Below are 15,388 nucleotides of genomic sequence, written 5' to 3'. Positions count from 1 at the left end.
AAATCATAAATATTTGAGGCCCCAACACTGATCCCTGTGGCAATCCTCTAGTTACAGTTTGCCAATCACAAAATGATCCATTTGTCCCAATTCTTTGTTCCCTGTTAGTTAGCCAATCTTCTAGTTCATGCTAATACATCACCCCCAACAACATAAATTCCTATCTTGTAAGTAACTTTTTATGTGGCACCTTATCAATTGCCTTATGGAAATCCAAGTACACTACATTTACTGGTTCCCCTTTATCCACCCTGCTTGTTACATGTTCAAGGAACTCAAATAAATTTGCCAAATAGGATTTCCCTTTTCAAGACTATGTTGACTGCCTGATTGTATTATGATTTTCTAAATATCCTACTATTACGTCCTTAATAATGAATTCTAGCATTTTCTCAATGACAGATGAAACAATCAGGCCTTAGTTTCCTGCTTTCTCTCTCCCTCCTTTCTTGATTAGAGGTATTAAATTTGCTGTTTTCCAGCCATTTGGGACCTTTTGAAAACCTAGGGAATTTTGGAAGATTGAAACCAATGTCTCTGCTGTCTCTGTAGCCACTTCTTTTAAGACCATAGGATATAGGCTATCAGATACAGAGGACTGGAGTCAGGAGGTGAGTTACTCACCATTGAATTCCCAGTCTCCTCCAGATCCAGGAGATCAAACACAGGTTGGGTAACCACTTTGAGGAGTACTTCCATTCATGCCACAAGCACGATCCAGAGTTTGTGGTGGCCTGCCATTTTAATTTTCCACCCAGAAGGAAAAAACAGTAAAATTTGGGAAATGCCTGGTACTGGTCTGACCTCATCTTGTATACCTTAAAATGGAACTCCAGTTCAGACCAGTTCCAGTCATTTCCCAAGTTTTACTGGTTTTTCCTTCTGGACACCTCGCTCTCATGCTGACATTTCTGCCCTCAGCCTACTGCAGTGTTCCACTGAAGCTAAAAACAAGCTCAAGGAACAGGACCTCATCTCTTGATTAGGCACTTTACAGCACTGGACTCAACACTGAGTTCAACAATTTCAGACCATAATCTCGGCTCCACCATTTTGTTTCCTTTTCTTTGCAGGTGTTGGCCTTAATCTTGTTTTTCTTCTTTTTTACTTTTGGACTTAATTTTAGGGAATGAAGCTGGGCAAGTGGTAGAGGTACCAGTGGGGGAGCATTTTTCAGATAGTGATCATAACTCCGTTAGATTCAAGGTTGTTATGGAAAAGGACGAAGATGGGCCAGAAATCAGAGTTCTAAATTGGGGGAAGGCCAATTTTAATAAGATCAGATATGATTTGGCCAGAGTGGACTGGGAGAAACTACTTTTAGGTAAATCTGTGTCACAGCAGTGGGACTCATTCAAGAAGGAAATAGGGAGAGTACAGGGCCAACATATTCCAGTAAAAATAAAGGGTGGGACCAACAAATCCAGGGAACCCTAGATGTCGAGAGATATACAGGATAGGATAAAGAGAAAAAGGGAGGCTTATGGTAGATACCGAGGGCTCAAAACAGTGGAAGCCCTAGAGGAGTATAGAATGTGTAGGGGGGAACTTAAAAAGGAAATTAGGAGAGCAAAAAGAGGGCATGAAAAAACATTGGCAGGTGAAATGAAGGAAAATCCAAAGTTATTTTACAAGTGCGTTAAGAGTAAGATGATAACTAGGGAAAGAATAGGGCCCATTAAGGACCATAGTGGTAATTTGTGTGTGGAGCCAGAAGATGTAGGTAGGGTTCTAAATGTGTCAGTGTTCACAAGTGAGATGGATGATGTGGGTATGGAAATCAGGCAGAAAGACTGTGATATACTTAAAGAAATTACCATAGAAAGGGTGGAGGTTCTAAATGGTCTGGCAGGCTTAAAAGTAGATAAATCTCCAGGCCCGGAAGAAATGTATCCCAGGCTGTTGAGTGAGGCAAGGGAGGAGGTAGCAGGGGTGCTGGCAATAATTTTTGATACCTCTCTGGCCACAGGAGAGGTGCCAGAGGTCTGGAGGACAGCCAATGTGGTACCGTTATTCAAGAAGGGAGGAAAGGATAAACCAGGGAACTACAGGCCAGTCAGTCTAACCTCAGTGGTGGGGAAACTATTGGAAGCAATTCTGAGGGACAGAATTAATCTACACTTGGAGAGGCAGGGATTAATCAAGGACAGTCAGCATGGTTTTGTTAAGGGGAGGTCATGTCTGACCAATTTGATTGAATTTTTCGAAGAGGTGACCAGGTGTGTAGATGAGGGCAATGCATTTGACGTAGTCTACTTGGACTTCAGCAAGGCTTTTGATAAGATCCTGCATGGGAGACTGATAATGAAGGTAAGAGCCCATGGGATCCAAGGCAATTTGGCAAATTGGATCCAGAATTGGCTGAGTAGCAGGAAGCAGAGGGTGATGGTCGAGGGGTGTTTTTCTGACTGGATGCCTGTGTCCAGTGAGGTTCCACAGGGATCGGTGTTGGGTCCCTTGCTGTTTTGTGGTATATATAAACGATTTAGACTTGAATGTAGGAGGGTTGATCAGTAAGTTCGTGAATGACACGAAAATTGGTGGAGTGGTAAATAGTGAGGAGGCTAGCCTTAGATTACAGGAGGATATAGAAGGGCTGGTCAGAAGGGCTGATCAGTGGCAAATGGAATTTAATCCAGACAAATGTGAGGTGATGCACTTGGGCAGGATAAACAAGGCACGGGAGTACATGATGAATGGTAGGACCCTGGGAAGTACTGAGGATCAGAGGGACCTTGGTGTACATGTCCACCAGTCCCTTAAGGTAGTGGGACAGGTAGATGAGGTGGTTAAGAAGGCATATGGGATACTTGCCTTTATTAGCCGAGGCATAGAATACCAGATCAGGGAGGTTATGCTGGAACTGTATAAAATGTTGGTTAGGCCACAGCTAGAGTATTGCGTGCAGTTCTGGAATCCTCATTATAGGAAGGATGTGATTGCACTAGAGAGAGTACAGAGGAGATTTACCAGGATGTTGCCTGGGCTGGAGAGTTTTAGTTATGAGGAGAGATTGGATAGACTGAGGTTATTTTCCCTGGAGCAGAGGAGATTGAGGGGTGACATGATTGAGGTGTATAAAATTATGAGGAGCATAGATAGGGTAGACAGGAAGGAACTTTTCCCCATGGTGGTGGGATCAATGACCAGGTTAGATTTAAGGTAAGGGGCAGAAGGTTTAGAGGGGATGTGAGGAAGAAGTTTTTCACCCAGAGGGTGGTGGGAATCTGGAACTCACTGCCTGAAAGGGTGGTACAGGCCCAAACCCTTATAACATTTAAGAAGTATTTGGATATGCACTTGTGATGCCATGGCATACAAGGCAATGGGCCTAGTGCTGGAAGATGGGATTAGAATAGTTAGGTACTTGTTTGACCGGTGCAGACTCGATGGGCCGAAGGGCCTTTTTCTGTGCTGTAGACCGCTAAGACTATGACTCTATTACAGCAGCTGTTCATTATTCTGCCATTCATGCCTCCTCTGGACACATATTTTGTTTCTTTACTTTTCCCATTACCACTCCCTTTGGTTCTGCATCACCAATTAATATATGCTGCCTGCTGCCCTATCACAGACCTTGCTGTTAGTTTTTATTCCCCACACTCCCCCAAATTCCTGGCTTGGAAGCCCTGAGGATTTCTGACTCTTTAAGTGCCATTAATTTTTTCATTGTTGTCATCTTGCTTATATTAATTTTGTTGAATCCTGTCCCCGATTCAATAAAATATTCATTGGGATGTCTGGCATGGTGACCTTTTCATCAACTGTAAATAATGATGCAAAGTTATCATTCAGCATGTCCACTATTTCTTTATTTTCATTGACAACATCACCATTATCAGTTTTCAAAGGGTCCACGTTGCTTCTGATCACCTCCTTTTCCTAATACAATTGTTAAAAATATTGTGCTGACCGTGATGTTTATTGTAAGTTTCTTTTCATATCCCTCTTTTGAAGCTCTTACAACAGCTTTTCGCCCTTTGTTGTTCTTTATATACTTCTCATTTGCTAGGATCTGCACTGTTTTTGCATTTTTTGTATTTATGTTGTAGTTTTAGGTTGTCATTTTTGGCCCTTTAGGGGTATAAACTACCCGTATCGCATTAAATTATTTTTTGAACATCTTCCACTGACCTTCTGCTGTTTTATCCATTAACAGATTTTCCCTGTTTACGATGGGCATTCTTTGTCTCATCCCATTGAAGTCAGCCTTACATAAATCCAGATGTTATTCGCTTTTATGTTTCTCCCTTTCAAACACAACATTGAACTTGATCAAATTATGATGGCTATTTTATAAATGTTCACCCACCATTATGCTGTTAACTAAATCTGGCTCATTACTCATTACTAAATCTAAGATGGTGTGATTCCTCATTGGCTTTAGGTGTGATTCCTCATTGGCTTTAGGACATATTGTTGCAGAAAAATATTCTAATCATACTCAGGAAATTCACTACCTTTCTGACATGTGCTAGTCTCCTGATCCCAATACATATGAAAGCTACATTTCTGCATTAAAATCACTCTGCCTTTACTACATACTTGTCTAATCTCAGCATCTATAGAAGTTACCACTTCACAGTTACTACCTGAGGGCCAATAAATAACTTCCACTACAATCTTATTTTTTTCTACTTCTTAATTCTACCCATAAAGCCTCCATAACTTGTTTACCCTCTCATTATATCCTTTCTCATATCATTTAAGTGATTTCACCCTTAAATCTTAAGGCTACTACTCCTCACTACCATGTTCACTATATTTCATGTGGACCTTATAACCCATCAGTTCGGCCAAAAGATCATCAACATGAAACATTAATTCTATTTCTCTCTCCCCAGATGCTGCCTGACCTGTTGATTATTTCCAGCATTTTCTGTTTTTATCTGAATGACATTTATTTGGCAGCAGAGCCAAATATCTGTACCATTGCTTCGGCATCTTTCTATTGAACAACAATAAAAAAAATCCAATGACTCATATTCTGTTCCCTGCCTTTGGATACTATGAGGTTTCCTTCTGTATTTGGAACACATGTTTGATCTTTTCATAAATGTGGGTCTGTGTTACAATTCATTCTCTAAGTGAAGATGAAAAGGAGTTTGTAATTCATAATAGTTCTGCTACTCCATTATCGAATCTTTTTTATTTTTACAAACCATTAAACAAGTGATCCTGCCTAGAAGTTACTGGACTTCATCTGGTGGAATTCCAACCTGAGGATGTCTTTTCACTATGTTCATTTTCCTTCTCCAACATCCCTAGGGATATCCCTGAAAGGATTCAGATACTTGTTTGCAGATATAACGAGTTGCGCTGAAATACAGAAGTTCCATGTAAAGTATTAATATTTATTGTTCCCCTTGCTAATATTGGCCTTTAGCATCTTCCAGAGAGGTCTAATTTGAAAGTTCTGCAGATAATTCTCCAATGATTATAAACCTGAGTAGAAAAAGGGATGCCAAATCAGCTCACATGCTCTACTTCGCACTTTATGTCCCTGAATGTGATCACCCCTATGTTCTGATCTCTTTGGCTTATATTCAAAACAGTACAAACTGAAGAGCAAATTTCAGAAACTGGGCAGTACATTTACAATTAGTGAAAAATAGTCAAACTGGATTGAAAGCTTGCTGAATGAAAGCAGAATCTATCTGGAGAAAGTGATAAGCAGACCTCTGTAGAGATTAGCTGTGTGTCCCCACTAATCACAATATCCGTTATATATTAAATTTGGTGCATGGCCCATGCCTGCAGCATTTCAATTGGTTTGATTTTGATGTAACCTCTTTCATCAGACAAGAGGCAGAAAGCGTGTTCCCACAACCTGCCTGATGAATGCAGTCAGGGGCCTGGATCATTTTAATGATTGGGCTTCATTAAAATAATTTCAGTGAGCTCTATGCACATTCAGAGAAGCTGGTTGATCAAGTTGGGGGTTCAGGGGGAAATGATAGGAAAATCAGGTGTCTCTTCCATGCAATTTAGTCAATTTTGTTAAGCTATAGGGTGAGGGAGGTTGGGGTACAGTAATAGAAGGTTGGGAGTAGGCAGATAAAATTTTATCAAACCAGAAGAACTGGTAACAGGCTACAAAAAACTTGCCATTAAAAACTTAAGCAATTCTGATGTTGGAGTGGCCTCCAGATGTCCCTTTAAGAACTGTTTTTTAGACAACACAACATTCAGTAACAAAAACAAAAATTGCTGGAAAAACTCAGCAGGCCTGACAGCATCTGTGGAGAGAAAGACAGAGTTAACGCTTCAAGTCTGTATGACTCTTCTTTAGAACTAAAGAGAAGTTAAAATGTGGTGAAATATATACTGTTTAAGAGGGGTGGGACAGGTGAAGCTGGATAGAAGGCCAGTGATAGGTGGAGGCAAAGGAGAGATTGCAAAAGATGACATTAACAAAAGGTCGAAGGGGTGTTGATGGTGGTGATACTGGCTAAAGAAGGTGCTAATGGTGACATTAAGAGTAAAAAGCAGGATGAGCAAATGGCAGATGGCCCTAGTGGGGGTGGGGTAGGGGGAGGGGACGGTGTGGGAAAAAAGATCGAAATAGGCTAAAAGGTGGGGATAAAACAATGAATGGAAATAAATTTTAAAAATAATAATAGAAATAGGTGGTGGAAAAAATGTATAAAAATTAAAAAATAAATATTGAAAAAAGAGGGATCAGAAAGGGGGTGAGGATGGAGGAGAGAATTCATGATCTGAAGTTGTTGAACTCAATGTTAAGTCCGGGAAGCTGTAAAGTGCCTAATCGGAAGATGAGGTGCTCTTCCTCCAGTTTGCGTTGAGCTTCACTGGAACATTGCAGCAGGCCAAGGGCAGACATGTGGGCATGAGAGCAGGGTGGTGTGTTGAAATGGCAAGTGACAGGAAGGTCTGGGTCATGCTTGCGGATGGACCGAAGGTGTTCTGCAAAGCGGTCACCCAGTCTGTGTTTGGTCTCTTCAGTGTAGAGGAGACTGCATTGGGAGCAGCGAATCCAGTAGACCAAATTGAGGGAAGTGCAAGTGAAGCGCTGCTTTACTTGAAAGGAGTGTGTTTTGGCCCTTGGATGGTGAGGGGGGGGGGAAGTAAAGGGGCAGTTGTTGCATCTTCTGCGATTGCATGGGAAGGTACATTCAGTACCTCTGGTACTGTACTTGAAAAAATGCTTCTGGGTCCTATTAATACATAGGATGCCAATTGGTATTATATAATGAGGCTCCAGTGGGAAGCTTGGATACCTGTGTGAAGCCCTTGATCAAAACTGCAGCAAGTGGCATGATGGAAATAACAGGTTCAGCTCCGATTTGGTGCCTGCTACCACCTGGCCCCTACTTGAGAGCAGGGATGAAAATCAGAGCTATTAGAAGCAACTGCAATAGGTGTTACTGTTGTAGGTGGCGTATAACAGATACATTCAATGTTAAAGTTGTCACACTACCCTGTTATCCCCTCTTATTTTATAATGAGAGTATATCACCTTCTAACTTCACAAACTGGTTGCTGACTTTCCACAAAACGTTCAAAATTTATCTGAAAATGATTTGGATCACCATTTTTCTCAGTAACTAAAATATTTAATGGCCAAAATAAGGGTTTAAACAAAATGTAAAACAAAATACATATTTTGTGATAATATGATTATATTTATTGATTGCATTTTCCTTAATTTCTTTATTAAAGCTTTTGCTTGAAGGCTTCACCCTTTCTCAAAAGCCTATAATTATATTTTATACTATTAACCCCAGAAGTGTAATTTTAAATTGAAATTGAATTATGCAGTCTGAGTTCATGCAGGGGACTTAATTTCAAGGATCAGTCAGTATCATCCAGTCAGCTAAACTGATGGAATATTTTTCTTTAGATTCTAGAATTTGTTACGCAGTAGCTACTCTTCATTCATATGTAGTTTCCATAAGAATAGTCCTGGAATTAGATCCCAGGCACATTTGTTGAAGCCCCAGAACCATTTAATAAAAATAAAAGTTGACTTATTTAGTCACTATAAATCAGTGGCTCTAATGTTATCCCTTATTTAACCTAAATGCTCTTATTAGGAAATAATTTCTCTCTGATTTATTATGAGGCACAGGAAATATATTACTTATCATAAATGATGTGGATCCTTTCCACAAACATAAAATCAGTTTTCAGGGTCAGTGAAGGCATGTAGCAGTCATTATGAAGTTAGTGCACCATCAAAAACCCAGTTAAAAAAGAAAAAAATGACTGGCATTAATACATTGCTTTTCATGACTCCGGATGTCTAAAAGCGTTTTACAGCCAATGAAGGGCATTTGAACTGTTGTCATTATTGTATTGTTACACCTCATTCAACAAGGTGTAACTTTTTCAATGGTTTTTACAGAGAGACTAACAGTAAGAAAGTAGAAGAATTTTAAACAAGCATGCCCTTCCCTAAAGCGAACAGTGCGATTCTAGACCAATCGCCAATAATGTATTATTCCAGAATTGACTGAATATCCTACTTGCATAGACCCTGAATTTTTCATTCCAGCAGAATACTGTACCAAAACTCTTACGTTTCAGTCAACACTCGCTTAATATACTAACCATAAATCTAACAGCTATCAGTACAATTCCAAATCCATTATTTGATGGTGTGCATGGTAAGTTGAAAAAAAAACGAGGCTTTGAAAATATTTCCCTCCCTCCGCCTTGCGGTGGTTAGTAATATTCATGACGAGTTTCAATTTATGATGAACGCCCAGGGCGTCTCAGCTCTCACTACTGCGAGGACTCCAGAATGGAGTTTGAGATGTAGAAAACGGCTCGGAATTTCTCTTTGAGTTTTCATTCAGAGTAAGATGCTGTTCATATCCGCTTTTGATTTTAAAATCTTTGTTTCAGAAACATTATTAAATTATCAACTCTTGTAAGCTTGTTTCCTCCATCTACTTTGATTAAAAGCTGCACAAGACGAAGATTTGTAGCACAGTAACTATTAGTTTTATACGTTGTTACTGCACTTGCTTTATTTTTACAGGGAAGACAGCCGGTAGCTATAATTGCCTGTTCTGAACCTGACAAACGATGTTAATTGTGTAATAGGACCCTTGGGTTCCTCACCTATTCTTGTGATGAAAGCATTAGTGGCTGATGTGACAATTTTTTAAAGTGAAAATCACAATACTTAGAGATAGACAAGGTGATATCTACTGGATACCAGTTGCTCAATAATAAAAGTAATGAAGCTTCATCCGTTCCATGGGTATTTACACATCGTTTTGCTCAGTTCAGAGGGACACGGCTGGGGTAAAGTACTGCAGGTCGGAGTGTGAATTGAACTTTTGACACAACGGTGCTCACGGTTTTCTGTTTGTTCGATGATAGGTGACGGCGCTGAGAAGATGACAGCTGGATTTGTGAGATTGGTCGCTTTGCTTCTTGTATTTGTGGCTCTGGCGACCACTGAAAATCGCAGCCGACTGGGTAGAAAGAAGGGAAGAAAACACGGATCACTTATCCAACAACTGGACCAGGCTCCAAGTATGGCAAAATCATACAAGTTTACATATATTTCTCTTACTGGTTTGAGAGTATTTCTCTATTTTGTTTTCTTAATAAAAGTTGTGATATTACTGGATGTGTTTCAACTTCAAGTAACATTAGAAGTTAAGATTGTAAGCGTTTCTTACATTGGAACAGTGCCTACATTTCAAAAGCACAACATTGACTGTGAAGTGCTTTTGGACTTTCTGGGTTCGTGAGAGACGACATCTAAATACGGGTTATTTCTTTCTGATCAGGAAAGCGCTTTAAGGTGCAAAAAAGTCAATCAGTAAATTCACCGTATTTATATTAGAGGGGAAACTTGAATCAATTGACGCACATCTGTAAAATTAATTACTGTGATTTTTTTCTGAACTGAGTTAGCCCGGATCAGTTCAGAACAGGTCTGCCTACCCATTAACGTGGAGTGAAAGGGCTGCACTTTAAACAGCAGGCTTGGTGCGCAGGGGATTTGTAGCTTGTCACTACAGCTTCTGCCCAAAATGACAGCCTGAAACATCACAATAAATTTAAAAAACATAAAATGGCCAGGAAAGTAGACAGAAGGATTAAAATTCTTTGATTTATTATGTAGAAATTATTAGTTCAATGTGATCCTGTAGATGTGCACAGGTTGGTAAGGCAAATAGTACTATGGCTATTTGGCCGGGTTTACACCAAACAGTCCAGTTTTCAACTGATCTAGTCCACTGTCCAGTACCTTTATGTCCGGGTATTTTTATTTTGGGGTCACTCAGTGTAAGCGGTCGCTGCAGGATCGACTCTCTGCCTTACGCTTACCTTCTCCCACAGCGAAACGACTGTTTATCGCAGCCACCCACAAATGAGACCTAAGGACACTGAAATGGTAAAATCAGTTTTTGACAGAATATCCAACATACCAGAGGCCTTCTTACTTGTGTAATTTGAAATATCATAAGTGCAGGACTGCATGAACGTAGCCAGAGCTGACTTCATGTGACATTAGTTTAAGAATGCTTGTAGTATTTTAATTACACGGTTTTGTCTTCAATTTCATTCGTTTACAAAATTGTGAGGGGTATAGACAGAGTAAATGCGAGTAGGCTCTTTCCACTTAGATTAGGAGAAATAAACACAAGAGGACATGGCTTTAGGGTGAAAGGGGAAAGGTTTAGGGGGAACATTAGGGGGAACTTCTTCACTCAGAGAGTGGTGAGAGTGTGGAACGAGCTACCATCTGACGTGGTAAATGCGGGCTCACTTAAGTTTTAAGAATAAATTAGATAGATACATGGATGGGAGAGGTCTGGAGGGTTATGGACTAGGTGCAGGTCAATGGGACTAGCGGAATAGTATTTCGGCACAGACTGGAAGGGCCGAATGGCCTGTTTTCTGTGCTGTACTGTTTTATGGTTCTATGGTTCTAATTTCAACTGAGGCCATAAATGATCTCTGTCAAAATGGTTGACAAAATAATGTCATACACCTGTTAAGCATTTTTACACAGTAATTTTCAGGATGTGATAGCAAGCATATATAAATCTGTTTGGGGCTGATGGTTAATCTTAATGGTATGGATTTCAGTATATTAAAAAAAGGTGAAAATTGAACAAAAAATGCTAAATGATTGTCATGATGCAATGTTTCTTGCAGTTTAGCCAAAAGCTGGACTCAGGAAAATTCTCTATAGATCCATTCCAACTGAAATTTATAATTAGATTGCTGTTAAGCAAATAGAAAGAAAACTTGAATGCAAAGAACAGGGACAATTGAAGTGAGTGATTCAAATACTGTAGCTGTTTTCTGAAAATTGGCTGGAAAAGAATATTTTGGATGTTGCCCAGGAAATAGCTTGCAAGGCATTTGAAAAAAAAAGGCAAATGATAAAAAAAGCAACACAACTGAGGTAGCATTGCTTCCTACATAACTGACTTAACCATAGAACCAATTTAGTTTCAGCTTAGTGCCTATAATGCACCAGGGGCTGGATTTTCATGGTCCCAATGGGACCAAATGGAGGCAGGACTGAAAAAAAAGAGCTGCTGAGCAGGGTGGCCGGAGAGCCTGTCTCTGTTCCTGCCCTCGACAATTTTCACGAGGGTGGGGAAGGAAGTGGGCCCCGGAACTCGCTTGCTCCGATGAAGAATGGAACTGACAACGTTGTGGGCTCATTGAGAGCCCACCCCAGGTACATTTTTTAAAACATTTCAAGGAGGCAGCTGGACCTTAGCAGCTGTGGAGTTTTATGCCAGCTGCCTGGAAGTGTGAACCATGGATTGGAGGCAGGAAGAGTTTAAAATGTAAGTAAAATGGTATTTCATCCTTTACAATCCGGAATTAAATACTATAGGATGAGTTGCGTCTTTGTTCAGTAAGTTGAGACAGCACTATGATTGGAAGATGTAACTACCCCTTAAACAATGTATTTGCCAGATTGTTAGTTCTGCCAACTGGCAAGCTGTCAAGTAAAAGATCAACATTGTGTAAATGTGGAAAAATCTTCAAATGAGTTTTAAAAGCCCATCAAATGGATAAAAAGATACAATACATTTCACACAATTGAAAATGTAGCCTAGTATGATAACAAAGTGTTAATGTTTCATCTTTCCCCATTACTGCTATGTCTAGACATCTGTTAAGGTACCAGTTTTGAAGTCTCTTTGTTTACTCCAGGAGTTTTATGGCCTCTTGGCTGCAGTACAACTGCTTAATCATTTTACAAGTGCTTCACATTGTTTATACAGCTGCTCTGAAGAGTTGGCTTGTTTACACATGGATTTTTATGGGCTATTCAATAGCTTCCTACTGTTATAATAGGGCTTGTGAGTTCTGTTCTTTAAGTAGATAATGGGTGAGGGTGATGGGGGTAAAGGTGGTGTGGTAAGGGGGTGGGTAAAATGTCAGGGGGTTAAAGTGGCCAGAAGGTTCAACAGTATATAAGTGAGCTGCAGATTGCCTTGTAAGCATCAGGCCAAGGCTGTTTTGGAATGGAGGTGGGTCTTTTAATCTACCCACTCTGGATTTGGCCTGCTTGGTGGCAGGCTCAACTCCAGGCCACTTACTGCCTGGACCCCCAGAAATCCCTGCCGATTGACAGTCTCAAGACTGAGGTGGAATTGTAATGGCAGGATTAGTTCCATCTCCCAATTCCCTACTCCGACATGAATATCCAGCCCAAATGCCATTCATCGGATCTTTTTTGGAATAAAAGCAAAAAATGCTGGAAATTCTCAGCAGGTCTGGCAGGATCCATGGAGGGAGAAACAGAATTTATGTTTCAGGTTGATGACTGCGTTATGATGAAAGATCACTGACTTGAAATGTTGACTGTTTTTCCTCTTTCCAAAATGCTGCAAATCTTACAAAGTATTCTGCTTTTAATTTTAGATTTCTAGCACCTGAAAAATTTGGGGTTTTTTAAATCTTATTTTTGTCTTTGCTGCGGCTTTGATCCCTATGTCATCATTCATTTACATCCTCATTTGGAAATTCTCTATCATGAGGATTAAATATAAAATTATAAATACAATAACTTGCATTTATATCATGCCTTTAACATAATAAATAATCTCGAGAAGCTTTGCAAGAGTTTCAGCAAACCAAATTTTACACTAAACCACATAAGGAGATGTTAGGACATATGGTCAAAGAGGTAGGTTTTAAGGAGTCTCTTGCAGGAGGAGAGGGAGGTAGAGAACTGGAGGAGAATATGAAGGGAATTCCAGAACTTAAGGCTATGCAGCTGAAGGCACAGATGAAATAATAGATAAAAGTAAAATACTGTGGATGCTGGAAATCTGAAACAAAAACAGAAAATGCTGGAAAAACTCAGCAGGTCTAACAGCATCTGTGGGGAGAAAAACTGAGTTAACCTTTTGAGTCGAAAACATTATGACTCGAAACATATGACTCGAAACATTAACTCTGTTTTTCTCTCCACAAACGAAATAATAGTTACTCTGATTTCACTGACTTGCTGGAAACGTTCAACACATGTGTGAATGGATCTAATCATAACTGCATCAAAATATTTGTGCAATGTTTCTATAATATGTTAAATATAATCTCCAACCATAGTATTTCTATTTGTTGCATCACTCTTTCAATCCCCATTCAATAAAAATGTACAAAGCCTGGTGACCTGGAGTTCCAAAGGATAAAAGTGAGTTTTAAATTACTGAGAAAATCGGGCAGCAGGGCCACTTAAGCAATTGTATATTCTGAAAAAAAATCAAACAGCAAATTTCGTACAAAATTTTTAATTTTGATAGTCAAGTGAAAGGATGAATGATGATGTGCATTCATAAGAATATTTTGTTGTTGTTATTAGATCCCAGCTGCACCATAGAAGTTGCTTTCATCTTGGACAGCTCTGAAAGCGCCAAAAACTTTTTGTTTGATAAAGAGAAACAATTTGTAGTTGAATTCACTGAAAAAGCTTTGCAGTCTGAACGAACAGAAACACAGGATCTAGATTGGAGAATGGCTGTTCTACAGTACAGTAGCTCTGTCAAAATGGACCACACTTTCCGGGACTGGCAAGGGTTTGATCTATTCAAGAATCGTGTACAATCCATGGATTACATAGGGCATGGCACATACACTTCCTACGCTATAGGAAATGCGACTCAGCTCTTCCAGACTGAGGCAAAGCAGAACAGTGTGAAGATAGCCATTTTGATGACAGATGGGGTGAATCATCCCCGCAATCCAAACCTTCGAGATGTTGCAGCCAATGCTAAGGAATATGGCATTTTCTTGTTTTCTATTGGACCTCCACGCATTTCTGCAGAACTGTCAGCTGTGGCAAGCACTCCATCTTCACAATTTGTCCACAGCATACCAGATACCAATCTCACAAACAATATTCTCCATGAAGTGGTAAGTAGGACACTTACTTATAATTTACACTGCTAGTACTTTTATTTGAAACTGGACTGTAAGAATTATCTTGCATGAATCCTAATGACAATGTCTATTAGATATACAAATTCATGCTTTGCTGGTTTAGGAATCTGATGCCTTTAATGTTAGGCATTTATGCTGCATTTAATCTCTGCTACTTACCATAGCTGGATTTCATAGATCTTTACACCACACATATGCTACCTTGTTCAAAAAACCAGCATTGACGTTTGCTAGAACAATACAGAACTCCTTTCTTCACCCCACCCTTTGCTCACAGCCTTGTATCTACTTCAAGTGTTCATGCAATTACCCCTTAAAAGACATGTGGTCTCTGCCTCAACCATTCCCTATGGAAAGTCACTCATGCTCCAACAATCTGCCATGGACAAGCATTTCTCATAACCTCACTTCTCTTTCTCTTAATGGCAATTTTAAAGCAATGACCTCTCATTATTGACTCACCAGCCAGAAGAAGCAGTATTTTCTTATTCATTCTAACAAAGACGACCAAAGTTTAAAAACCCTGATTATATCTCAGCTTAGCTTTATCTAGTGTCATGGAAATAGTCCCAAGTGTCTCAAGTCTCTCATCACAATTATATGATATCCCATCCCTGGTATCATCCTGGTAAATCTGTACTATATTTTCTCTGCGACTTCAATGGCCTTTCTATAATTGGACCTTCAAAATACATAATATTTTCACTGACCTAACCAATTTAGTATTACTTTTTTTATTCTTGTTCTCTATACTCCTTTTCATAATACCTAAAATGCCTTTCCATGGCTTTATTGACCTGCACTTTCAAGAAATGATGGCCCTGATATTTAGGGAGAGTGCAGAGAGCATGGTACAGCAGAGAAACCTTGACAAGGCTGGGATGTGGTATTCCTGTTTTCAATGGTAGGACTTTATTAAAATAGTTTTGTTCTGTTTTTCAACCGGCAAATGGCCAAATTAGAAAGATGACTGGTTGCTAGGAAG

At 39.7% G+C, this 15,388-nt stretch overlaps 1 protein-coding gene across 1 annotated transcript in view; it reads left to right on the top strand.

The window, feature by feature from the left end:
• Positions 1 to 8,680: 8,680 nt before the first annotated feature.
• Positions 8,681 to 15,388, top strand: part of LOC144678832 (uncharacterized) — a 330,763-nt gene continuing 324,055 nt past the window's right edge. The window contains exons 1-3 of the mRNA XM_078538787.1: positions 8,681 to 8,823; positions 9,355 to 9,510; positions 13,826 to 14,376. Coding sequence (XP_078394913.1) covers positions 9,372 to 9,510; positions 13,826 to 14,376 — 690 coding nt within the window. The 5' untranslated portion in view covers positions 8,681 to 8,823; positions 9,355 to 9,371. The remainder of the gene's footprint in view (positions 8,824 to 9,354; positions 9,511 to 13,825; positions 14,377 to 15,388) is intronic.

The sequence above is a fragment of the Cetorhinus maximus genome, chromosome 3 (assembly GCF_964194155.1).
Source record: "Cetorhinus maximus chromosome 3, sCetMax3.hap1.1, whole genome shotgun sequence".
NCBI classification, from domain to species: domain Eukaryota; kingdom Metazoa; phylum Chordata; class Chondrichthyes; order Lamniformes; family Cetorhinidae; genus Cetorhinus; species Cetorhinus maximus.
This window is presented reverse-complemented; position numbering and strand designations above follow the sequence as displayed.